Source organism: Nicotiana sylvestris, chromosome 4 (genome assembly GCF_000393655.2).
Source record: "Nicotiana sylvestris chromosome 4, ASM39365v2, whole genome shotgun sequence".
Classification (NCBI taxonomy): Eukaryota; Viridiplantae; Streptophyta; class Magnoliopsida; order Solanales; family Solanaceae; genus Nicotiana; species Nicotiana sylvestris.
Genome location: NC_091060.1, coordinates 173,316,688 through 173,344,375, shown reverse-complemented (window position 1 = coordinate 173,344,375; position 27,688 = coordinate 173,316,688). Strand labels below are relative to the sequence as shown.

Sequence of the window (27,688 nt, the reverse complement as noted above, 5' to 3'; positions counted from 1 at the left end):
GATTAAACAAATGCATTATTCCCTACCATTATGTCTTGTCCCCCACTACGTATTAAAAAAATATATTAATTTAATATTATTAGTACCTAGTGGACGGAACACTCAGATTAAATAATTGTTCAAATTTTCAATTCCAAAAATACCCCTCTAAAATTACTGAAATTACCATTCTACCCTTGAAAATACTGCGATTTACCATTCTACCCCCATCAGCTATAACCAATTCACCTAATCAATTCTAACCAAAATACAGCAGCTATAACCAATTCCTAATCAAATTCAATCAACAAATTCAAACTAAATGATGAACAACAAAGAAACTACTGGAATTATTTTGACTGAACAATATTTTTTAACAACAAACCTACTTTCAGATTCAACAAAAATAACAAACAAGTATATTCAAATCATTGAGCTCAAATTCAAATTAAACTTAAACAAAACAAATAAACGGATTCAAATCACCAAACTCAATAATCAATTGATCTTCAATTTAAATCCAACAACATTACAACAAAGATGGATGATTCAAACTACCTCAAAAAAATTAAAAAAAAAACAAAACATAAGCTCGCATTAAATCACTGGATTAAAAACGAACTTCAAACTAAAATGAACACGAATTAAATCTAAATTAAACAACAAAGATGAATGATTCATGTGTTTAAACTAACACCCTTCTATATTAAAACTAAACAAGAACAAATGAATGAAAACAAACTGAACTAAAAACAACAAAAAAAATCGTCAAAACGTACACACATATAATTTCAACGAATATGCAGTAGGATACTTCATGTGAAGATTTTATCAAAAAAATGAACCCATATATTCCATGATAAAATGAAAGAACGATGGGATAGAAATGAACCTTAAAGCCAAGTAATTTTTTTTTTTGAATCTGAAGATGTCTAACTCCGAAAATTTGGACAGTGACGAACTTGACGGAAACCAAATCTGCCCGGAAATGAAAAAGGCCGATGGAAACAAAGAAATGGGAGACGAAGAAGAACGACGGACTACTGGTCGTTTGGTGGTGACGAACGACGTGAAGACGTCGAAGAAGAAGACGACACAGCAGTAAGGGGGTTCGTTTTTATCGCTAGACGTAGAGGGGTCGTTTGGCAGAGTGGTCGAGGGCAGTAGGGGGTGGTTGTTAGGAGCTGGACGCCGGTGATGGAGGGAGACGGGGACGAGCTGGTTGCTCGACGTGGTTGCATGGAAGATGGACGATGAGGCAGCTGCTGGACATGACGAAGAAGATGCAGAAGAGGACGAAGTAGCAGAAGCAGCAGCCATGGCGACTGTGTGTGTGTGTGTGTTCGTCGCTGCTGTTATAGCAGTTGGTGGAGACGGGCAACAATGGTGTTTTACGGTGGTTTTTTGGTTCTGTGAAGGTGGCTGGAGATGGAGTTCGGCGTGAGGAAGGAGGTGACGCAGCGGGGGGGGGGGCAAGGGGCAGCCATGAGAGGGTCGTTGTTTGGAGCAGAAGTGAAGAAGAAGAAGATGAGGACGGGGCAGCCATGGTTGGGGGCTTGTGGTTGCTTGGAGAAGAAAAAGATGAGGGGGGGGGGGCGGCGGATGATTTTTTAGGGTTTTTTAGGGTAATCAAAAAATGAAAAATGGGGGTTGGGATTAGTTTGGGTTATGGGGCGGACTGGGTCGGGTCGACCCGGTGAGGTTTTGGGTTGGGTGGAGGTGTTTCGGGCCTATATTTAGAATTGAAGAGGAGGCCCAATTCCGATTTTCTTCTATTTTTTGTTCTCTTTTCTTTTACTTATTAATAAAACTAAAATGCTAAAATTAAATTATAAAAACCAAAATTATCTTAAAATACTAATTAACTCCTAATAATAATTATCACCCAAAATTAAACATCAAATAAAAATAAAATCAGACATTAAATGCTAAAAATGCAAAAAATGCCTAATTTTTGTAATTTTCATTCTTGTAAAACAAACTTAATTACTCATAATTGCACACCTAAATCCTAAATGCAAATGCGATATATTTCTGTATTTTTTATTAATTTAACAAATAAACATGCATGGACAAATACAAATAATTATTGAAAAATGCCACAAAAATTCTCAAAATTGTACACAAAGGAAAATTATTTTATTTTGAATTTTTTTTGGGAGTAATTCTCTCATAGGGCAAAAATCACGTACTTACAGAAGTCATTTTGACAACAGGTGAGAAAATTTCATCAAAATCAATACATTTTTTCTGTTCGAAGCTTTTAACCACCAATCGAGCTTTGTATTTGACCAGCTTGCCATTTCCATCTTTCTTGAGTTTAAAGACCCATTTGCATTTGAGTGGTCTTTTACCCTTTGGAAGTTCAACCAGCTTGTACATGCCATATTTTTGTAGAGATTCCATCTCTTCTTGTATGGCTTCCATCCACTGGTTCTTTTCTGGATGGGACAACACCTCCTTAAGACTTTCTGGCTCCCCCTCATTACTGATGAGGACATACTTTGTGGAAGGGTACCTGCATGACTCTACCCTTGGCCTCTCTGATCTCCTCAGAGGTTGAGATTGTTCTTCTTCCTGAGTGGGGTTCTCCACTTCCTCGATACCTTCATCAAGTTGCTCCCCCTGCTCGGCAACCTCGTCGGTCGTACTTTCTGCACTTGTGGGATTGTTAGAAGTAGAAGGAATAGTAACAAGGTTAGGAATTATACCATTCTTCGCCTTTTCTGACATATCAGCAGCAGTTCCAACTTCACTTTCTCGGAAGACTACATCTCTGTTTCTGATGACCTTCTTCTTTACAGGATCCCACAATCTGTACCCAAACTCTTTATCTCCATATCCGATAAATATGCAGGGAACAAATTTATCATCCAGCTTTGTTCTCTGCTCTTTTGGTACATGTGCAAAAGCTCTGCAACCGAACACCTTCAGATGCGAGTAGGACACCTCCTTGTTGGTCCAAACTCTCTCTGGGATTTCAAACGCCAACGGAACTGATGGACTCCTATTGATCAGGTAACAGGCTGTCTGAACTGCTTCACCCCAGAATGACTTAGGCAGTTTAGCCATTCTGAGCATGCTTCTCACCTTCTCCACAATGGTGCGGTTCATCCTCTCGGCTACGCCATTGTGCTGTGGGGTTCCAGGAACTGTCTTTTCATGTCTGATCCCATGACTTGAACAATACTCTTCAAATTCCCTTGAAGTGTACTCACCTCCATTGTCACTTCGGAGACGCTTTAGCTTTCGACCCGTCTCCCTTTCTACTAGAGCATGAAACTTCTGGAAAACTTGAAACACCTGATCTTTGGTTTTCAAAATATAAACCCATAATTTTCGTGAAGCATCATCAATAAAAGTAACAAAATATTTGTTACCGCCCATTGATTCAATTTCCATTGGGCCGCAAACATCAGAATATACTAAATCAAGTATATTCAATTTTCTTTCAGACGATGTCTGAAATGAGACTCTATGCTGCTTACCAAATAAACAGTAGTCACAAGGTTTTACCGTTGTACCTTTGGCATAAGAAATGAGTGATTTCTTGGCAAGAATCTGCAATCCCTTCTCGCTCATATGACCCATTCTTTTGTGCCACAAATCTACAGAAATCTCATCTTGTGCCGCGTTCAATTCACCTTGGCATATTTCTGCATTTGTCCTGTACAACGTGCCACGAGCAACTCCCTTTGCAATCACCAATGATCCCTTAGTGAGTCTCCACTTTTGATTTGCAAAATAGCTCTCGTATCCATCTCGGTCTAAAGCAATTCCCGAGATCAAGTTCATCCGTAAATCAGGTACATGCCGCACATCCTTTAGAACCAATGTGCATCCGACATTTGTCTTGATACAAATGTCACCAATCCCCGCAATCTTTGAGTAACTTGTGTTACCCATTTTCACTGTGCCGAAATCACCTGCTACATATCTGCAAAAAAGATCTCTTACCGGTGTGGCATGGTGAGATGCCGCTGTGTCAACCACCCATTCCGACTCTGGACCTGACAGGTGCATGCATTCCTCTTCCTCATTTATAAAGAGGACAACATTATCATTATTTTGTACCATGGCGGCTGTGTTGTCGTCATTCTTCTGGCCACTGGTTTCACCTTTGCCCTTCCTTGGATTTGGGCAATCTCTTTTGAAGTGACCTGGTTGATCACAGTTGTAGCAATTTCTGGCTCTTGATTTGGATCGGTTCTTTGACTTCCCACGAGCTCCGGATCTACCATAGTTGTTCGAACTCCTTTGATAACTCCTGCCTCTACCTTCTGTGATGAGAGCCTGTCCTTGATTTTCAGGCTTCTTTCTCATCTTCTCATTGAGTAGAAGAGCCGATGTGACATCTTTCAACTCAATAGTAGTCTTACCGTGAAGGATGGTTGTTGCCAAGGATGGGTGAAGATGGCAACGAATTTAATAGCAAGATGGCTTTATCTTCTTCCTCGATTTTCACTCCGAGGTTGGCAAGTTGTGTGATTAGTCCGTTAAACATATTTAAATGTGACAAAAAATTCGTACCTTCACTCATGTGTAGGGCGTATAACTGCTTCTTCAGGTACAATTTATTTGTCAGCGTTTTGGACATGTATAGGCTTTCCAACCTTGTCCAAATTTCACGTGCAGTGTCTTCATCAATGATGTTATTTACCACATCATCTGATAAGTGCAACCTGATTGCACTAGCAGCTCTTTCATCCAAGTTAGCCCAATCCTCATCTTTCATGGTATCAAGCTTTTTGGCATCAACATCTAGTACCTTGTGTAATCCTTGTTGAATGAGCAGATCCCTCATTCTTCTTTGCCATGTTGAGAAACCGTTATCTCCGTTGAATTTTGCTACCTCGTACTTTACTCCAAACATTTTTATTTTTCACCGAGTATAGTACTACCGACAGTGAATAGTATTTCAGTGAACGAGCAGAACCTGTGCTCTGATACCAGTTGTTGGGAATAAACCCCCATAGAAATAATATTCACGGTAATAAAAGCTGAATAATAATATAGCACCGAGATATGGTAATTAACAAGAATAAAAGAGTAACAACGACACCAAGATTTTTATGTGAAAAACCCTTTTAACAAGGGAAAAAACCACGGCCCCGAGAGGAGCAACTGATATCACTATAGTAAGGAATTTTACACTTTGTAGGTCCGAGTAAAATACTCCAAAGACCACTACAACACTCAAAAGAAATAACCCTCTTTTGATATTCCCACCTCACTACAATATCGCTCACTCTCTATTTTTCTCACAGACTATTTTCTTATACCCTGTCTGTGAAACCTCACTCTTTCTTTCTCTCTTTGTTGGTGTGTGGAAATGAGAGTTGAAGCTCTCCTTTTATAGCAAAAGTTTCACTCTCTAAAGCCTACCATATTTGACAATTTACACACACTTTTCACAATTCAACAAAGTTGGCTATCAAACCAAACCAAGTCAACAAGGTTGACTACCAAACCAAACTAATTCAACAAGGTTGGCTACCAAACCAAACTAAGTCAACAAGGTTGGCTACCAAACCAAAGAAACTTTTATTAGGCACATGTCTAATACTTCTTCAATGAGATGGACATCATCAGTAACAACAACAACAAGATAATAAGATAACCGGAGCAAAATCAATAACAAGCTAAGTAGTAATAAAAATATACGAATAAGAAAGTACGCGAATAATACTAATACTAGTGGTATGGAAAAGAAGTCTGTGTTCATTATGTTAATAGAAGAAAATACAATATTAAAGGATTCTCTTAAAAGTTACACATTCTCATACAGTACTAATCTCCCAAGGTGGAGTAATTTCATTAATTAATTGAGAATTTGGATAAGATGTCAACAAATAGAAAATCATTGGTGGGCCAAGCAAAGCTTGGCGTTTGTGTTAGGGCTGAAAGTTGGCCTGTTGCAATTTGGGCTAATGGCAAGCTAAAGCCCAAAGTTGTATGTTCACGGGATCTTTACACAAGTAGTAGGTCATATTTATAGTTTATCTTTTTTAGCCACATATATATACACAGTGGCGTCAGGGTTTTCATTAAGGGGAGTCAAAATATAAAAAAATAAACTCACCAAGAAGTCAAGGGGTATCCTTATATAGTATATATACATATTTTAAAACGTAATTACCGAGCTAAACAATGTAATTTTCCGACGAATGGGGCTCGGTTGACACCCCTTGGGTGCATGTGGCCCCGCCACTGTATATACATAGATTATATATTGATTATATATGATTATACACATATTAAACATAAATTATACATATATTATACATTTGCCAATTATTTTTAATTTAAGTGATTGAGTGGACGGCTAATCGGGTTAAGGTGGGGGAAGAAAGGAACTAAAAGCGTTTGCGTAAATGTTTTATTTCACCTTTGTTTCCACCAAACAAATCATTTTAGTGCATATTAAGCCTCTTTTTTTTGTTGAAGATCTCATATAATACCTTTGGTTTTATGTGCATCCAGTCTTGGAGTTTTATTTTCAGTTTACATGTCTATTTTTACATTATATAGGAGTTTTAAAATCTAAAAATGTGCTTCATGAAAAGTGATTAAAAAGTAGCAATAGGACAAGAGCTAGGGGAGAAATTCAAAAATAGCCAGATTTATAAGTGGTTATTGAAAAATAGCCACAATTTTAAAAGTAATCGAAATTTAGCCATTTTTCATGTAAAGATAAATTTGAACGAAAATACTCTTTAAAATACGGAAAATATTCCAGTATATGATACTGGAGTTTCAGTATATTATATTAGAACTCCAGTATATTATACTGGAGTAATAGTATAATATACCGGTCCGGCATAATATGCTGGAAGTTCATACACAAGTACTCAAATCTCCAGTATATTATGCTGGAACTTCCCGCGTGTTGGAGTTCCAACATAATATGTTGGAAGATCATATATACATGCAACAATCTTCAGTATATTATGTTGGAACTTTTTGTATTGCAACAAATAGTGACTATTTTTTAATGATTTTACAAATACTGGTTATTTTTCAATTACTAATCCAAAAATTGACTAGGCCGTGATATTCCACCAAGTGCTAGCCATGAAGTAGGATAAGTAAACAAGAAGGACAAGATTACGAGTTATGACATTCAATGTAAAATTCAAGGGAAAGGTACATATTTTATCTTTATATGTCACTCTTAACTTTGACTTTCATTTCTTTTTTCTCTTTCTAAACAATAAAACCAATTCGAAACAAGGGTTGGAAATGTTATTTCCTTTTGTTTATCAGATTCAAATCTTTCTTGTCATTTTCAAATATAAGTGCAAAGGGCAAAACTTATGAAAAGAAAGAAACTGAAAATCCAACTTTCCAAGCAAAGGGTGGCATAGTTTCATAGACATCTTTCTATTGTGAAAATAAAATAAAACTTCATAGGTAGACCCAGTGTTTTAAAATCAAAGAAGAGAATTTGCTAAATCTATTACCATCTTGCCAAGATAATTCAGTTGAACTAATCAAATTAATTCGGAGTTATCATTATATTTATTATAATAATACCATCATTTGCTCTATTATACTCCCAGGAAGACGTACTAGTTCATCAAATCATTTCCGTATCAGAAAATTGATTAAAGCACAACAAAATACCTTAAAATTACAATATGATTCATAAAATATTTGGCTAAAAAAATATACTTTACCATTTAATATATGCATCAAAACAAAAAATGCATAACATGTGTAGTGTTTATTACTAATCATGATTAAGTCACATGTAAGCGCCCCCATTGAAATGTAAAATCTCAAAATGCATTCTTTCAACTTTAAATTCTTTTTAATTAATTGCACCCCTCCCCCCCACCCCCACCCCCTCTTTTTTTTTTTCTTTTTTGACAGTTGGAACATTCTGGTACTGATTTCTTATTTTAGCCAAACAAATAGAAAAATAAAATAAAACAAAGTCTATGATGTTTGAAAGTCCCCCGTCACTCAGCCCCACCACTCCATAATCACAACCAGAAGAAAAGGAAAAGAAGAAGAAGAAATAAAGGGGGAAAATGTAAACAGAAAAAAACAGTTGTCTCTTTTGCTCTACCCATTCAATCTTTCCCCATTTTCTTTCCTCAGATCCAATGCAACAAAATCTCAACTTTAAATCCATATATCTATCTATCTCCCTCTCATTTCCCTAATTCCAATTCCCCTCATTTCATAATCTGAAACCCTAACACTAAAAATCCCCCCTTTTTTGCTCTCACTATAAAACCCTAATTTGCAGATTCTCTAGCCTCATTTCACCAAGTTCTCTTCTTGATTGAGGGGGTTTACACCCAATTTCGAAAAGTTGGAAGTTTTACTTAAATTGTCGGTTTGAAAGTTCTCTTTTTGGTTGAGGGTTTTCACAGCCAATTTCGAGAAACTTAGGAATTTGAGCTGGAATTGTCAGTTTGCAACCCTAAATTTTAGGAAAATGGCTACAAGGGGAAGCAGATCGGAGAAGGTGAAGAGAATCTTCACGCAATTCGACGTTAACGGTGACGGTGGTCTTAACCGTGAGGAAATGGCAGCGTTAGTGGTCGCCGTAAATCCTAGGGTTAAATTCAGCGACGAGCAAATCAGCGCTATTCTCGATGAGGTTTTCCGTACGTACAGCGAGTTTATCGACGGCGACAAGGGCCTCACCTACGACGGCCTTTTGCGTACCTACGACGACGGCGCTGGTGACGTGGATCGTGACTTCGACGCGCTTGGGCTCGAGTTTAAGCCGGAGGACAATATTGGAAGTTCCATGGCTGCAGCGGAAGAAGCATCATCATCGTCAATTGTGGATGATGATAGAGTGATGGAGCCTCACAAAAAACTGCGGACTGCGGCGTGGGCAGCCTCTCCAAATCACGGCATTGTGTTTGATGACACATGGAAGCTCGTGGATGACATTGAGATATTGATCAAGAGGCTTAAATCAAAACAGGCGAAAGACGGGAAGTTAAAGAATGATAATTCTGATGTGTATTCGGAAGGTTGGTCGAGAGAATTAGGACCCTCGACTGAGCTTTCGGATAAACGGGTGGTTTGGGAGGAGACTGGACATGACTATAGTGTGTTTGTGAAGGAGTTGGGTGTGTTGAGGTCGAGGGCAGATGGGGCAAGGTCGAGGGAAGAAGCTTTTGATGGTCACATGGCAATTGGTAGAGTTTTGTATGATCAGCATTTGTTTAAGGAAGCACTAGTTAGCTTTAAGAGAGCTTGTGAATTGCAGCCTGCTGATGTTAGGCCACATTTTCGGGCTGGAAATTGTTTGTACGTGCTCGCGAGGCATCGTGAGGCAAAAGAGGAGTTCTTACTTGCATTGGAGGCTGCTGAAGCTGGTGGTAGTCAGTGGGCTTATTTGCTTCCTCAGATTCATGTGAATTTGGGTATTGCTCTTGAAGGTGAAGGTATGGTTATTAGTGCCTGTGAACATTATAGAGAGGCTGCTATTTTGTGTCCGACTCATTTTAGAGCTTTGAAACTTTTGGGTAGTGCACTTTTTGGTGTGGGTGAGTATAAGGCTGCTGTTAAGGCATTAGAAGAGGCTATTTATATGAAGAGTGATTACACTGATGCGCATTGTGATCTTGCCTCTGCATTGCACGCGATGGGCGATGATGATAATGCAATTAAGGAGTTTCAGAGAGCTATTGATTTGAAACCTGGTCATGTTGATGCCTTGTATAATTTGGGTGGACTTTACATGGATATGGGCAGATACCAGCGTGCTTCGGAGATGTACACAAGGGTACTAGGTGTTTGGCCGAATCATTGGAGAGCACAGCTCAATAAGGCTGTGGCTTTATTGGGGGCTGGGGAAACCGAGGAAGCTAAGAAAGCTTTGAAAGAAGCTCTAAAGATGACTAACAGAGTGGAATTGCATGACGCAATCGCACACTTGAAACAGCTTCAGAAGAAGAGGTTGAAGGGGAATGGAAGTGGTAATGGGGAGGAGGCCTTTATCATTGTTGAACCCTCAAAGTTTAAGACAGTGGGTGAGAAGACCACATTGAGACCAGATTTATCCACTGCTCTTGATATTAGAAGTTTTCAGAGGATTACTCGTCTTAATCGTTGTGATGTTGATCAGATAAAGAAGGAAATAGGTGAGACTGATGTACCATTGTCTTATTCTGGTGGTGTACCTGAAAAGTCAATACGCAAGGCTTCACTGGAGGAGATTCTGCACAGATTGCTTAAATTCTTGAAGCCAGAGACATTTATAGGAGCTGTTAAAGCCATTAACCAGAAAATTCTCTCTGTTTTAGATGAGTCAGAATCAGGTAGGGTGGATCTAGGCATGTTTTTTGCCGTTCTTGCTCCTGTCTGTGGAGGATCACCGGACAAAAGAAAACGCATTGCATATGAGGCGCTTTTGTGGCGTCCTGTGAATGAAGGTAGCAACCAGATAAGGAAAACTGATGCTCAGAGGTACATCAAACTGCTAAGAGCTATCTATATTCCTTCCCATGGAGCAAGCGAAATGTTGGAAATCCACGGGCAGATGGACACATCATTGGTGTCTTTAGCAGAATTCACGGCGATGTTTGATGATCCTGATTGGGGTTTTGGTATTATGTCCACTTTACTGAAGCTTGAATATGGGGATAGGAATCGTCACGGTAGCCATGTTTGTGCAACTTGCCGCTACCCAATTATAGGGTCTCGCTTTAAGGAGATAAAATCGCATTTCAGTTTGTGCAGTCAATGTTACAGTGAAGGAAAAGTACCACCAACCAGCAAGCAAGAAGAGTATAGATTTAAAGAATATGCTACTGAATCCGAGGCAGTGAAAGATAAATGCATGTGGTTTGGAATCCATTCTAAAGGCTCCTCATCTCCTGCTGCTGCTTCCTAGCTATTCGAGTGTTAAGATATCAGATGTTCAGGGTGTGAATTATATTAGCTTATGAAACATGTTCTGTGGGCTTCATGCCTTTGTACAATAATCCTTTCAAGTTGTGACCATCAATTCTTTGTTTAAAGGCAGTATTGTAGGGACTTGGTTGGTTCTTTGGGTGCCTTCATCTTTGTTTTCTGACTCCTTTTAGGGATTGTATCTCATGTAAGTTCATTAGTGTAAAGTTCTATGTCCCCTTGATTTGTTCATTTTGTAGTATTTGTGGCTATGGATCCAACAATTGATTCCAGTTATTAGCACAATAGTGTTTTTTAATAGTAGACTTTTGGCCTCTGAATCTACGTTTAAGTAAAGCTTAAGGCATAGGACCTATGATTCCTTTCATTCATGAACTTAACTTGTGCAAACTATTGTTACCCTCGTGCTGAAAATAAATTTGTGTGATCTGTTGCTACTGCTTCTTTTTGTATCTTTCCTTGTGCCGAGGGTTTGTCGGAAATAACATTTCTACATTCTCAAGGCAGGGGTAAGATCTGCGTACACGCTATCCTCTTCAGACCCCACTCATAGGTACACTGGATTTGTTGTATATTGGGTATTCCCTTGTTTCACCTTCTTTCTTCTTGTGATTCGGAATTACCTGATTATTACTACTCCATTTAGGGCCAAAAAAAGCCAATAATCTAGTTGAAAATGAATAGAAAACATTAAGTTATGATTTGGAAGAACAGTCTTTTTGGACTAGAAGAAATTTTTTGAAGAACATAGAGAGGCAATATATGTCCATAAGAAAATTTTCACTTGCATATAGTGTCATTTTTGGACAAAAATGATTTAATTGACCACTCTTGGGTCCATGTGACTCTGTGACTGCCTGACAGGTGTATATAGCAAGCAATAGTGTAATCAATTAAAAGGGAATGTTGGTGAAACGGTCTGGATTGCACAAATCATGTGAGAAAAGAGAATATTGGCATTAAAGAAATGGTAAGTCTGAAGCTATAATAATTAAGCAATCAGACAATGATGAAGTAGATGCACATATGGCAAATTCTCTGATCCAATCACTAGGCACATTACATTAATTAGTTATCATCCCTTTTATTATTACGGAATATGATTAGCTGGAAATCCCTTTAATACAGAGACTATTTCTCTACGCAATTTAAAAATAAACGAAGAGAAAATGACATGAAAAGGCAAACGGTATTTAAAGATTGGAAAGTGTATTTGATTGTTAATTGGCTGGAATATCTTATGCTCATATGTTAAAATGATGATTTGTTGCCATTTAAAGTAGTTCTAGTATTATAGTGGAATAATTGCAAATAATACACACATGAGTATTAAACTCGGCTGGGACCTCATTCTCATTATGAATCATGATAATTCATGATCTTCTTTGTAGTCTTTTACTTTAAGGCTTATACAAATGTGGTGATTCAAGATTTAAACTCGATGAGTTCAATTTTTTGGTTTTCATCTTGAACCCATTATAATCTTGAAGTTATGGGTTCAATTCTATTATTTATTATAATTTTAGTAAATTCTAGTAAATTTTTACCCGAACCTATAAAAGTACATCCGCCTTTGCGAATGTCTATAAGGCATTCTTAGGGAAAAGGTGTAAATTTGTTCCTACAAGTTAAAATTGCTTAATTATGCTCCGTTACACTTTTGGTATATTAATATCCTTGTTGTTAGTTAATCGTCTCGGTTTTGTTCTAACACGAAATGGGAGGTTTCCATGTGTTCAAATTCTTCTACAAAGTATTAAAATTACTCAAGGATTGGTGCTCTATTAGGGGTCAAGGGCAAAAGTGAACTTATCTTAATGGTGGAGGCAATATTAGATCAAAATTTTAACAAAGGGGCAAGTTATTCAATTTCTAATAGTATAGGAGCAAATTTGATTATTTTGTTTGTAATACACTTTTGATGATATAATAAAGATGCTCTTAAGTATCTTACAAATCCGTTGTAGTCTAGGTGGTTAGGATACTCGGCTCTCACCCGAGAGACCCGGGTTCAAGTCCCGGCAACGGAATTAATTTTTAAAATTTCCCCACTACTTTTTCCAAAATGCATTAATAAATGAATATTTCGTCTATACAACTTTCGCCTGCTACAACTTTCAAACTAATCACAAACTACTAGCATTTTGAATTTTCCCTTAGAAAGAACTAATTTAGGACACAAATAGCTGGCGATATTTATTGTTTATTTTTTCTAGTTATATACATTGATTATATATAATTATACATATATAATACAAAATATTATGCATATATTATACTTTAATCGGTTATTTTTAGTTTAAGTGGTCGGGTGAGCGGCTATTTGAGTTAATTCTTTTCTAGTTGCTAAACAAATAAATAAACAAATGGACGTTTGTCTTTTCAAAGTTTTTTTTACAACTTTCTCCTCCTATACTCTTATTTGATTACAACTTGTTTAGGGAGTAGTATTTTTGAGAGTCGCTTAGAAGAACTTGTTCTTTTACCAGAAATTTTCTATGGTGGATTTATTTAACATCATCAACTGGTAATTATAGTAACGGTAACCTTATCAGAGCCAATTATAGTTCAGAAACGTAAAATTAGAGGTTTTGGCAGCTTTTAGCAAAAATCAAATCAAGCACTATTCAATTTTTTTTTAGTTTCTATTTTATCTTCAATTAGGTGTGTGTGTGTGGGGGGGGGGGGGGGGTGTTCAAAGTACAGGTAATATTTGGGGAATATCGAAATCTATAGCTTTAAATTACATGACACTTGCTGTATCGATGAATTATTATTCACTCCTCTGGAGTCTTTTACACATTTAAGGGCTACACATTTAAGGGCAGAGGTATATCCAGAATTTCAAGAACGTAGGTGCATCATGAGCGCCATAGACTCGAGTTTCCAAGAAGGTGTCTGAGAGATGTATTTTAAAAGTCAAAATAAAGACTAAAGAAAAAGAAGAAGGAAAAAAATAGAAAGAAAACATGTAACAAATAAAAAAAAAGGGAAAAAAAAACAAAAAAGTGTGTTTAATTAGAAAAAGAGGCAGGGGCTTTAACCCTATTTATTAATTAACATATAACTCAAAAGAAGAAAGAGTACGGGGATCGAACTCCTGAAAGTGCTCACTTGAGTTTGGGTTTACCTATGTTAATTTAAGTATTTGAGCTGAAATTCACTAGTGCTATACGCGAACCCACCCCTCCCATGTGCAGCTGCCCCTGTTTAAGGAAGTCTTTTTATTTTTAAATAAAATATTTCGAGTAATTAGATGTTCATGTATGTATTTAGTACTACACAAACAAGAAAATTAGCATTATAAAGAATTTGGATCTGTGACGACATGAGCTGTTTCCAAAATCGTGCATGCAAGAACCGTGATTATGTCATCCGCCATGCATGATAACACACAAATACTCTCAAAACTTCAACTTAAACATCAAACAGAGTCCCAATTGTTTTCCTTAATAACCTCTTATTTCTATAAATTGACAAAACTCATCCTACAATTCTGCTAACATAAGCACATATAATCAAAACAAGGCGCAGTTTAGGCACAATATAATACATCAGTTACGCATGTCAATCTTTACTGTAAGGTCACTCATGCACATTCTATGCATGTTGGTTATTATAGTACTAAACAAGATGTTACCTCCTACATATGCAGAGAAATGGCCGTTGTCGCCATCAGCTTCACCAGTATCGGTGATATTCCAACTCCAGGATTTACAACACAACAACAACTATGTCTCAATCCAGGAAGAACAACTAAACAAGCTCAAAGACGTCGAAAAATCTCAATCTCAGACAGAACAAGAGTATCAAGATTATGGTTTCTGGGATCCTGCACCATACTTTGGCGGAGGTGACCCAGCTCCTGTTCCTCATGGGAAGGACAATAAACCAAAGGAGCCAAAAGCAAACTGATCTGAAAACAGTTATTAGACTATAATTCATACGAGTACTCAGTAACTGCAATCATCGTTTAGGTACAGTTACATTTATGTCAGCTTACTAAGGTTATAAAGCATACATGATATGAGGCTATGATGTAAGTAAGAGTTGTAATCTGTTTAATGATACTAAATAAATGCATATAGGTTTGTCTTGGTTATCCACAATCTAAAACACGATATACAGGTTCCATTAGCTTATGATCAATTTATCCCTCGCAGCAGAAAAGAATCAACAAAAGCAATAAATGAGATGATCCCATAATATAAAATTATCCAGTACTTTTATATGGAATTCCAAGGATCCAATTCCATTACACAATCATAAACTTTACAGAAATGATTCTCATTTTAAACAAACGGAAGGCACAAATTTTCCAAACTAATGAGAACGTTAAAATTCCAATAACATCATAAACTGTAAGCAGGCTATCTAGAATGTCAACACTCCTGCATATTCCATTAATAAATAAACAAACACTTGCATCAATCTGCAACTCTGCTTGACCAGGCACATCCATTTACGTAGCTGAGAACTGTCTTGAAGATCTATCGTGTATTATATACCATCTAAGAGGATAAAAGCTTTCGAATATCGTCTAATTGAAGAGGATGGGTCAACCAAAAGCTCCTATTTTGGGTACAAAAGAGGATCAACTACCGCTGCTAAGGCTTGACTTTGAAGAACACAAGCAAAACAATGTCACCTGTGAGAGAATAAACAGACCAAAGATTCTCAGTTTTTTTTTTTCAAACCACAAGCTACTCCACTGTTAAATTTGAAAAAAAAAACATTAAATATTTCACAAGTAAATTGCCTTCATGAAATCAAAATAATGAAGCCAACTATAATTATATTTAGTGCCTCCTTGAGTCCACGTTTACTTATTTCTTTTAGGGAATATAGGAAGAACGCCATTATCAAAACATAATAAAGTTGATGATTCCCGCCAGGAATCGGATGCTAGACGAAATATTAACTGTGAACATCTAGCTAGCTGTAAAGTGACTTGTCAAAACTGCATAATATTAAAGTTTGGTTATTTATGGCTCTTAACATTGAACATTTCAAATTTCAGGCTCTTTTTGTTTGTCTACAGAGAAACGGCAATGCCGTAGAAGAGTTAAATTTTCATTCGCTTAGAACCAGTAAAGAGGGAAGCTGGATTAATTGGAGTTGTTTAGTTAGCCTGAGGTAATCCTTTTTGCAATTGCGGGAAAACAATGAGCTTTAAACCAAACAAAATTTCAGATAAATAATTAAGAAGGGATTGTGAACACCAACTCAGGGAGAGCAATTTTGACAGTAATTTCAGCAATGATGATGTAGAAGAATTTATTAGAAAGAATTAAGATTTTAATAGGAGAAAGAAGGGAGAGTTCTCTAAGAATAGGAGATTGGACTAGTAATGCACTCTAAATTAAGGCTGAACAAAGCACCAAGGATCCAACCAAGACTTCAGGCACCGCCCTTTATGTTTTCCATCAGACTTATAAAGCCACCGATGCACATTACTTCCCCTTGAACTCTGACATACAAAAGTATACAGGCATGTGTACGTCGCCAGAACTTGACACACAAATTCTGAAGGGATACTCACATGAGATGTATGGCAGATGGACCAGTAAAAGCAGCAACCTTCTGAGCACGCTGTGCTTCACACTTATACAGCCCCTTCATTTCTTTTTTCATACGACGAGCCTCACGCCGTTCTTCCTTCACAGCAGCCTGCAAAGGTAGAACCTTAATGTTAACAGTATATCAGTTGCATTATGCACAAAAGCGAAGAAAAAGGAAAGGCAGAAGGCGCAGGCAAAGTGAAGAACAAGCTCAGCAAAGAGATATCCGCCTTAGTGCAATATATATCGAGCAATGCGATTCCACAATAAACAATATTGATATACAACCATAGACCTTTCTTTCTTTCTTCTCCTCCTTTGACTCTTCACCATGTTGCTTTCTTTTGAGTTGTTCTGACTTTGAGTTATCCTTTTCCTCCTTTTCTAAACCTTGCTTTTTCTTATCCTCCTTTTGCACGGCATGCTTACCCTTGCTTGGCAAATAGTCAACCGGAAGCTTCTCTTTTCCTTTTAGGGATATTATAGGCGAGGCTTCAGAAATAACAGGGAGCAACTTTTTTCTCCTCGCTCCAGGAGCTACAATTTTTCCAGGGTGGTTATCAAGATTTGAATACGTTGACACTATAGTTTCACAATCCCATACTTCTGACTCACTGCTGCTTTCATCTAAAACAGCCGCCTCTTCCTCTGGACCTTCATTTTCATACTTTTCAGCATATTCTTTGCACCGGCTTATGACATCAGCTGCAGGTTCAAGCAACTCCCCATCATCTGGTCCATTATTATTCCGTTCCATGCCATCAATGGCACACTCCTTAAATGCATGATTAAGCTTTTCTGCAAGGGACTCTTGACACTCATTTTCCTCAATCATATCATCATCATATTCATCTTCGGTATTGGAGCCATACTCTTGAAGTTCAAGCTGAAAAGGTGAGATGCAAGACAGTGATAAGACAATTAAACAATATCAGAGAACAAGCAGACATTATCTTAAATAGGCAGACATAATATCAACTCACTAGTGAATTAAAAACTTACAAGAGACTTAAGGACCCTCAAGACTTTTGTTAAATTTACAAGGAGGCCTACGTCAAGCAGACTATATTATTATTCTTATTCTCCTACCTAAAAGCAAGTAGACTCCAAATTTAAACAAGGAACGTCATATAATAAAGCAAACTCTGCTAAATTACTACAAAAAAAAAAATGACCAAACTACTATGCACACCATAAGCTTAACCAAATAAGCTAAAACCTAGAAGCAACTTAGAAATGAAAATAAAATGTAAAGCTAAACCTACAAATCAGTACATGCTTATGGCTTCAATGATGTAAAACAAACTATTTTCTCTTATTTTCCTCTTTCAGCACATCACTAAACGGTTTACAATTTTTTCTAGCCCAATGAACAAACAAAAATGGCCAAGGAATGAGTCTAACAGCTTGCTGAAAAACAATAGCGTTAAGTAAACATAAACTGCACTACTTCCAAATACTATTTCACGTTTCAAATAGTAACAGTCTAAATCTTAATAGGATGTACTAATTAGAACTTAGAAGTACAGTCTGAGAAAAGAAGATAAGAGCTTTAGTGGAAATACCTAATACGTATAAACACAGACGTAAATATAAACTCAATCTCAGCTGAAAACATGTCATTTGTATGTATCTGAAGTTGTATTAGTTGATGCTGAAAAAGGATAATAATAAATCTTTCTACAAGTAATTACCATGATAAGAGACAAAAGGTTGCTTAGATTGCCTCTATTAGCAAGCAAAACGAACAAAGGAGAAATAAAACTTTTCAAAGAAACAATGTCTTGGGAAAATGCTCTTAAGGCAGATACTGAAATTTTACACCTAATGGGGCGGGCCTAACGGTCAAAGGGTTGGAGTAACAACCTTCAGAATCAAGATTTGAACGCCTTAGAGGCAACACTGGGTAAATTCTTTTTTCTTTTCCTTTTCGCATTGCCAAGCCAGCGCACCTCCACTATTCTACAATGCCCTGCAGCCTCCCACCATAACTAGGTAAATTCTTCCCATCCAACTAAGACATCGTGGGAAAAGCTACTCAATACTTGTGCTAGTGCGAGGTAGTATCTAGAAAGTAACCCAATGAATATCAAAATGAGCACCGCTCCAGAAGGCCCAGGACCACATTATCAGAGAAAAGGCAAATTATACCAATTAGAACATTTACACGGGCTGAGGTTCTCTTATAACATAATTATGGTCTCTTTAGCTAGCTTTATTTGCAGTAATTGCTCTCTTGTAAGTTGTGATCAGGCTAGGAAAATAATAACCTCGAGTATTTGTACGGGTAAAAAAGGAGAACAAACTGCTTACCAGATCAAACTGTTCATCCAGAAGGCGGCGTGCTCTTGGCTTCTCTTCAAAAGTTGCAAATTTGGCCTCATTTCTCTGTACATGCCCAGATGTATCATTGCGTCCTACTTTGTCAAGGTTCGATTTCTCTGGCAAGCTTAAATTGTCATCAAGTTCCACATTAACTGCCCCATCGTGTAGGTTTGCCTTAATCATAAAATCTTCCTCTAATTCTAAATCCTCCACATCAGACCCAAAATGTGACAAATCACTGTCATCGAGCAAGGCAGCAACTTCAGGATCCAATGCCTTCTGAACTCTTACACCTATTGTCTTGGCTGCCACATTGTACACAGATTTCTCGTTGTAATCATCATTCACTTTTGCAACCTCGACTTTTGAAGCATCATATGCCTAGCCAAAACCAAAAATTCGTTAACTTAAAATAACAAGCCACAAAGCTAATGCCTTTAAAATTCATTAATCATTCTTTGCTTTTCTCCCTTCAGATAAGTATACTGGTAAGAACATATACTACCCAGATCCGAGCCAAAAGGCCGAGAAAGGTACAATTTTGATGAGTATAATATTCATAGAACCTCAAATAGAGCAGAATGGTATAAAGGATTTTATCTATCCAGGCGCCAATCAGATGGCAAAATCAAACTAATTCAATCAAAGCTGACATCTTATTACTAACTCTGTACAATGACATAAGACAGAACAATACTACTACAACAATTATGCCTCCGTCTCAAACAAGTTGGGGTCGGATATATGAATCCTCGCGGACCATGTTACTCCATTTAAACTCATCTATAATACGAATAATATTAATTCTGCAAAATTATATATACTAATGAATTAGACTAAATATTCAACCAAAGCTAACATATTGAGGCAGAAAAAGTAAAAGTGAAGCTTTAATAACAAAAAATATAACGTCCTAATTTTATAGGTCAAATGCGTCTATACAATAATTCAATAGAATTAACGAACCTTAACATCATGTGGAAGCTCATTAAGCTTAGCTTTAGGATTCTCATAATAAGCAGAGCCGCCACCAGTATTCTTAATCTCCCTCAAGTGAGTTAAATAATTATACCCATCGTCAGGAAACCCAAGTTCAATTATCTCCTTTCTAATATCATCCGGTAATTGAGTTCGGGTACCCGAATACCCGGCCCAACCATTGCTCTCCTCTTCATCTTCCGGAGCATCCGCGAAGATTGAGTTCGGGTCATCGCCGTTGTGTTCATCGGCGTCAAAGCTTTCGATTGAGTAGTTATTGTTGTCAACTCTGACGAATACTCTGTCGGTGGCGGCGGAGGGTCCGGATTCGTATACCGGATCCGAGGAATCGCGGGCGAATAACTGGAATGTAGCTGCTTTCTTCTTGTCGATGAACTTTTTCTTCCCCATTGATTACACACAAGTAGTAATCTCCGGCACAAGAGAGTATTTTGGAACTCTTATTCTAGCTGTAGAGAAGCTTTTGTACGCTAAAACCCTAAAACCAGAGAGCCACATGACACGTGAGTATCACGTGACATTTTTGTAATTTTTTTTTTTTAATCAGTAAAAGCTTTTTTTTTTTTTTTTTAACAGAAACATAAAAATTTAAAACAAAGCTTAAGTGGGTGTTTGGATTAACTTTAAGCTGGACAAATCAGCTTTTAATTTTTTTTTTTTTTTAGTGTTTGACAAAGTTAAAAGTGCTTAAAATAAATTAAAATAAAAGCAATAAGTTGAGCAACTCCAACTTATTCTTTTTTGAGTAATTTATGCAAAATACTCATTGAGCTTAAAATAATTATCCTTCTCTACCCATTTGAAAACTATTTACAATATCTACCTACCAAGTTAAAGTTAATTACTTAATCTACCTACCCACCAATCCCAACTTTTTTTTACCCATTTGGATTGGCTTGACTTATTTGGCTTGTCTTGGCAATTTAGTAGCTTAGTGGGCGTTTGGACATAAGAATTGTAAAAAAATTTAATTGGGAGAAATTTTTTTTCAAGTGAAAATGGTATTTGAAATTTATAGTTGTGTTTGGACATGAATATAAGTTTGAGTTGTTTTTGAAGTTTTGTGAGTGATTTGAGTGAAAATTTCCAAAATGTATTTTCAAGTGAAAACTGAAAATATTATGAACAAACGCTGATTTCGGAAAAAAAGTGAAAATTTGTTAGAGAAAAGGGGGGGGGGGGAAGGAAATTATGTCCAAAGGTTAAAAAAAATGGGTAGGAGGAAAAAGGCATGGGTGGGGGTTGGGTAACTATTTTCCATGTGATGGGTATTTGTTAAACTTTCCCTTATTTTGTTGCTTAAAAATTATTTCTGCCGAAAATCAATTTTTTTTTAGGCAATCCAATCGAACTTTAAATCAACACTAAGTTAATCTAAAGATGTATATGCTTCTTTTACATTTGTTATGTCTCGTTACATGATTTATGGTGGATGGAATTGCTAAATACCAAGATTGTACCATCTAAACTTCATTAATTTAAAATGTTGGGTTTGCTTTTTTTTTTTTCTAGATAAAAGAGATGTGATTTTTCTGCCTACAAATTAAAACCTATTGAATCAATTCGGACTAACCCAAGATAGGCGAATGACACAAATTACAGTATCCACCTTAAATTTTACGGTCTGTACAAATTATACGTTAAAACTAATGTGACACCAACTATATTTAAATCAAGGATAACTATTATTGTCCGTGTCTATTTGGTTGGATAGGTTGTTTTTGCTTCAGTTCTTTGTTTCCTTTGTTCATTCTGTCTGGAGGAGTCGTGCTTTACTAATTTCTTTCAAAATCCTTAGTTAATTAATATTTTTTTTTCAAAAAAATTATCTTACATTTTTGTTTGGTTCTTGATTACTAAAGTATTATTAGAACATGTTGGAGTTCAACTAGGGTTAAAAGTCCTTCTACATTTTCCATTTGTCAGTTATTTAATTAAACTCTAGGACTATATATATAGGGGTTCTTCCCTTTTATAACTGCTATATATATATATATATATATATATATATATATATATATATATATTATAGTTGGAAATTTTCTTCAAAAGTAATCATTATATACAAGCAGTATTCTGTGATTTCTCAGTTTCTTGTGTTGATTATACATTGTTAAGGTATCATTTTTTGCGTATTGTGCTGACTCATTAGGCATAAACTCGAGAGATAAAAATAGATAAAGGACTCCCAGTCCTATCAGGACTTCAATTCGTGCAAGTTTATTAAATTAGTTCTAATTAATTGCCCTTTAAATTGTGCTTATCTAGAAGACTAGAATTGATCAAGTTTTTCCAAGATATATTATACTCTTAGAAAATCTTATTCGGATCAAACTATATATGTTAATCGTGTTAAATCGAATGGGGTAATCGTACTATATCAAACGGGTATTATATAAAAAACTCAATGTTTTGTCAACCACAAGAAAGAGGCAAGTATAATACTTAAAATATTTTAAAAAATTCAAATAAAAAAGTGTGAAACTAAGATAGAAGAATACTCTAACAGAGATTTAAAATTAAACAAATAATTAATATGTTGGCATTGGGCCTAAAAATCTACTGATTTTTGGAATAACTAAGAAAAGCTGAATGTATAGGCAGAAGTTAGTACTCGATCCCAGACCTCAGGTTTTGAACGAACCCGCTTTAACCATTGTACCACGCCTGACTTTATGTCAAGTGGATTCAATGTTTATTATTTTATGTATTATATTTCTTAAAAATATAATTTATACATAATAATAGTATTATTTTTTTACGAAGCGGGTTCAGCTAAATTTGCTTGAACCTATGTAGGTCCACCCCTGATAGTTAGCTATGCAAGCCTCATAATGTAGTGATGATCTTTTAGGGTGAGTTATGATGCCTAAATATTTGAAAATGTCATCCGACAATATTGAATGGCACTATTTTCTTAAAGAGAGAAGGGGAACTCTTTTACGGAGACAGCCTTACATTGTTAACCCGACTGATAGTGATCGCTTGGATAATTTTAAACCTTAAGAATTTTTCTGTAATGATTCGGTCGGTTGTTTTGAGTATTATAACCCCGTTCTCCTATTTACTGCTCATTTTATGCTTTATAGTTATAATGTGACATGTCGGTGAGGTTTTAGAATTGAATTGGAACACTTAGTTCCAAGATTTAAAGCTTAAGTTGAAATAGTTGATAGAATGTTGACTTATGTGTAAACGACCCCGGAATAGAGTTTTGATGATTTCAATAGCTCCGTATGGCGATTTTGGACTTAGGAGCATGTCCGAAAAGTTATTTGGAAGACTGTAGTTAAATTAGGCTTGAAATAGTGAAAATAAGAAAATTAAATTGGAAGTTTGACCAGGGAGTTGACTTTTTGATATCGGGGTCGAAATCCGATTCTGGAAATTGGAATAGGTCTGTTATGTCATTTATGACTTGTGTGCAAAATTTTGTGGTCAATCAGACTTGATTTGATAGGCTTCGGCATCGAATATAGAAGTTGGAATTTCATAATTTCACTAGGCTTGAATTGGGGTATGATTCGTATTTTTAGCGTTGTTTGATGTGATTTGAGGTTTCGACTAAGTTCATATGATGATTTAAGACTTGTTGGTGTATTTGGTTGAAGTCCCGGGAGCGTTGAGTGAGTTTCGGATGGTTAACAAATCAATTTTTGGACTTGGAACTTTGCTGGAATTTTTCTGATGTCTGCACCTGGTTTCCTTATACGTGATCACATGAACTTGTCCGTGATTACGTAGGCTATTATTTTGGGCAGTGAAAATTTGTTCTATGCGATCACATATATTGGGTTGCGATCGCATAGCTGGAGCAGTTCATGCATCGCGAACGCGTGAGGCGTGTCGCATTCGCGTCAGAGGAAGTGAGGCAGTAGAGGATCACGCAAAGTTACACTTCGCAATCGCGTAGACAAGTTCGTGATCCCGTAAGTTTGTAGAGTTGAGCTTCGCGATCGCGTGCACTTATCCGCGATCGCATAAGGTTAATTTGGTCAGTGGGAGGTTTGTGCTTCGTGATCGCGTAGAGCAACTGTCTGGGTAGAGAGTTTAAGTTCTAAGAATGGGACTTCGTCTCATTTTCCATTTTTAACAATTTGGAGCTCGGGGAGAGGCGATTTTCAAGGAAAATAACAGGGTGAGTTTTCTTAACTCAATTTTTGTCAAATTACCCAAATTTATTGCTATTTTTAAGTATTTAATTGATATTTTAAGTTGGGAAAATTGTGAAAACCCTTAAGTTTAGATTGAAGATTTGAGGGTCGAGTTGATGTTGGAATTTGGTAAAATTGGTATGATTAGACTCGTGGTTGAATGAGCGTTCATATTTTGTAAATTTTGTCGGGTTTCGAGACGTGGGCCCCATGGGCGATTTTTGAGTTAAATTTCGGATTTTGTTGAAAAATTAGTATTTTCATGTGGAATTAAGTGCTATAATTTGTATTGATTGAATCAAATTAATTTTGACTAGATTTGAGGCGTTCGGAGGCCGATTCATGAAGTAAAAGCATAGCAGAATAAAGAATTACACAATTTGAGGTAAGTAACACTTTTAGACTTGGTTCTGAGGATATAATCTCTGAATTATATGTTATATGAATGGTTGGGATCATATGAATGCGATCATATCTCGTGTATATTCATCAAAGTTCATGTAATGGAAAGAAATATTCTTGTAAAAGTAGTTGTCTTCTATATAATTCTCATATAAAGTAGTTTTTGGAAAAGAAAAAAAACTTTCAATATTCAGAGAAGTATTCTAACCATAACCCTGAAGCAGAGTCTGATCTCCTCCACCACTTCCTATGTTTGTGTCATTTGACCATTAATTAGTATCTTCAATTAGTGAGATTTGTGTTCTACTACGTAAGTATTTACTATTGGTAACAAAATTTGCTTGAGGAAAAAGCAAACGGTAGACCTGTACATTAAGTACTGTAATATCTTAATTTAACGGTAGCTGAGGTACTTTTATAAAGTTGACAAAAAAAATTACAAAGATACAACAGCCATAAAAAACAGCAGACTGAGTGTACTGACAACCACACTCTTAGGATTGGACATGAGCCGCTTTTGTGCAGTGTAATACAGTATCAGCTTGTTATATTACTACTTAGTAGATGGACTTTCACTAGCTTACTTTCTTTTGCCAGAATAATTCTACCACTTCTACTAGGAGTAGCCTTTTTAGTGCTAGCCGAACGTAAAGTAATGACTTTTGTGCAACGTCGAAAGGGTCCTGATGTAGTGGGATCGTTTGGATTGTTACAACCTCTAGCATATGGTTTAAAATTGATTTTAAAAGAACCTATTTCACCAAGTAGTGCTAATTTCTCCTTTTTATAGGCTATCCGAAGTCAGAGAGATGGGTGGGGGCCTTTCTGATAGGCGGAACAAAGCGCTTTCAATGGTGATGAAAGAAGGAGAAATGTGTGTACGGTCAATATATTCTTCTTGCTTACTCGCTCAGCTCTATATACTTATATATTAGTTAGCTCGTTCGCTTTCAGACTGCTTCCCGCTCGAACTATTACTGGATTCTGTGTTGTCTTTGATGTCTGATATTAAGGTAGTCTAATTCCAAACCAACTGCAATACCTAAGTTATCCTTTAACACATTACCCATTCCATAAATAAAGGGCCCTTACAAGAAGTCCCTAGACTAGGGAGATCAAACATCTCCTCAGGAATAAGACGTAACTCCTGGGATTTCTTTTATAATAAAAAAAAAGCAAGATCCTGGTGAAGTACGTGAATCGACTCCCTCTTCGAGTCCAGACCTTTTAACATAAAATAAAGAATAAGGGATTGACTTCTTTCTTGACAAGGATCCTGAATAAATCACACATGCTCCAAGGACTTCACGGAATTAGGAGGCACACTGGTGGGTATACCAAGAGAAATGTGGGTAAGCGACGAGGGAAATTGCGTCGGCTAGTCAGTCACGGACTACTTGACTTCCTTATGATAATTCAATGTTAATGACCTCATTCAATCTTTTTTTTGAGCCTTCGCTATCGTGGGCTAGATGGATAGCTAGTAGTTATGAGTAGCAGTCTCCTGACTATAGATAGGAAAAGATGTAGAGGTGCGGGAATTCTATCCATTAAAGAAAGCCAAAAATCCAGGAAGTCGTTAAGAAATGAAGTAAAGAAAGCGGCTTCAAAAGAAAAGTCTCAATTACATTTTAAAAGGATAGGAGTAAGTAAAAGGACAATGAGACTGAGAAAAATTCGTTTCAAAAGAGAGAAAAACAAAGCTGACGTTCGTTCTCTTCCTCTGTGCATCTCTGTGATGGGGCTCATCATAAGCTTTTTTTTCTCAAGCTCATCATAAGCTTTTTTTATCCTCTTCTTCGTGTTCTATTGATCAGAAGCATCCAGCAGCGCCTCGCCGGTTTCGAATTCTAACACAAAATGGCCAAAGAATCAATTAGTAATATGCCTTCTATTGCCAAAAGACCTTATCTTCTCCTCTTGGTAAAGAGAGCCTCCATTTCGAGTTCGACAAAGTGAAAGAATCGATTCGATCATTCAAGTCGGATAGCATTTATCTACGCTAGGATCCGACCTACATGAACTTCTTTCTTCTCTTATGATATTTCTAATAGCGAGAAAGATAAATAATGGGGAATAGAATACAAGTGTTGAGTACCAGCTTCTACTCTTGTGAAAGGTGGGCCTGACCTCTTCCTTTCTATTTAGAAAGTGAAAGTCCTTGCCGGTGTGACAGTATGAGTAGACGGTGCTCTTCTCTTTCCGGGTTCATAATCGGTGCTATTGAATCTGCAGTTAAGGGAATATCGCCAGTTCTTTGAAAAAGAGTTCCGCTCACTTCATCCCTCTCCTTTCAGTCGAGTCACTTCGTCCCTTTGAGGGAGGTTTAGCCTAGCCTTCAGGTCCCATAAAAAAAATGGAGCTTACCGGTTTATAGAATTGAGAAATAGATGTCCTACCAAGGCTGTATGGAATAGAATGAAGGGTTAGGGTTCTTGCGGGAAGAAGGACAAACCGGGCCCCTAGTGGTCCTTATCTTATCACGCCACACATGGAGACATCTCAAATAGGTAAATTGGTTTGGGAAGACGGGGGAAAAACATCCATCGTTTAGGTTTCTGAGTAGCTAAAGTTAAGATAGAATAGGTCATCACATCCTGGGGTTGAAGAATGAGCAGCTTTAAAAAGGAAATGGCAAGCAGGAAGGAGAGTAGTAACGTCGTATTATCCATCCGAAGCAGTAGCAGGCCAGGCACTGGTCTTTCTATCTTCTGGCTGTTCCCAGAAGGAATTTCCGAGCTTCACTAGGAACAGATAAATTAAGAGTTGCAAAAATTGTCAGTCTCTTTGCTATATATTACTAGTAACTAGTAAAGTAATTAAGTACTCCTAGATATATCTATTCATACTTTAAACTTTTTGATATTTAAATAAAATGAATGCTTGATTAAAAGATCCATTTTAAATTTCTTTGTTGCTTAACCACAAACGTATATAACATGGTCAGGGTCAGAAATACTTGTTCAGTGTTGGCCTTGGATGCCCGGGAAATTTGACAGCTAGTAGAATTTACCCTTAATATAGTGTAAGGGTTAAATATGTTATTTAATCCTTTAACCTTGTAACTTATTTGAAATTTAACAATGTTTTCCAACTTATAAACGTTCATAATCATAAATGAAACGAGGAAACAAGAGAGAAAAGGTAACGTTATTAACTTAGCAACACAGTCATCGTGGCATTAACCGACGGTTCCATTTAGATGTCACAAGTAACCTTAAGCCAATGATGAAGCAAGGTTTATAACTTGTCCATTAAAAAATATTAGAAATTTATCTTCAAAACATTGTTTAGTTATGCATTGGACTGAACTTTTTTGTTTTTGTTCGAGATAAGTTTCAACCTTTTTTTTTGTAAGAGAGGAAACTCGATGTAACGGTC

The 27,688-nt window shown here is 36.7% G+C and overlaps 2 protein-coding genes and 1 non-coding gene across 3 annotated transcripts; 2 read left to right on the top strand and 1 right to left on the bottom strand.

Annotated features, from left to right (window-relative positions):
• The first annotated feature begins 7,946 nt into the window (after nt 1–7,946).
• LOC104244082 (uncharacterized TPR repeat-containing protein At1g05150-like) lies at nt 7,947–11,169 on the top strand. The gene has a single exon (XM_009799388.2). The coding sequence runs from the start codon at nt 8,429–8,431 to the stop codon at nt 10,844–10,846; it is 2,418 nt and encodes an 805-aa protein (XP_009797690.1). The 5' UTR covers nt 7,947–8,428; the 3' UTR covers nt 10,847–11,169.
• A 1,654-nt stretch (nt 11,170–12,823) lies between these two features.
• TRNAE-CUC (transfer RNA glutamic acid (anticodon CUC)) lies at nt 12,824–12,896 on the top strand. Its single transcript has one exon. It is a non-coding gene; the product is annotated as a tRNA-Glu (tRNA).
• Nucleotides 12,897–15,069: 2,173 nt separating this feature from the next.
• On the bottom strand, nt 15,070–20,197 carry LOC104244081 (uncharacterized). Its single transcript, XM_009799386.1, has 5 exons — nt 19,719–20,197; nt 18,741–19,133; nt 16,723–17,313; nt 16,409–16,536; nt 15,070–15,514 (listed from the first exon to the last, which is right to left on the bottom strand). The coding sequence occupies exons 1-5, from the start codon at nt 20,139–20,141 to the stop codon at nt 15,511–15,513; spliced, it is 1,539 nt and encodes a 512-aa protein (XP_009797688.1). The 5' UTR covers nt 20,142–20,197; the 3' UTR covers nt 15,070–15,510.
• Between the last annotated feature and the right edge of the window lie 7,491 nt (nt 20,198–27,688).

Coding starts and splice junctions, on each gene's coding strand:
- LOC104244081 (XM_009799386.1), bottom strand. CDS start 20,141: ATGGGGAAGAAAAAGTTCATCGACAAGAAGAAAGCAGCTACATTCCAG. Junction 17,314..18,740: donor TGGATGAACAGTTTGATCTG/GTAAGCAGTTTG, acceptor TCACCTTTTCAG/CTTGAACTTCAAGAGTATGG. Junction 16,537..16,722: donor AGGAGAAGAAAGAAAGAAAG/GTCTATGGTTGT, acceptor CTACCTTTGCAG/GCTGCTGTGAAGGAAGAACG.
- LOC104244082 (XM_009799388.2), top strand. CDS start 8,429: ATGGCTACAAGGGGAAGCAGATCGGAGAAGGTGAAGAGAATCTTCACG.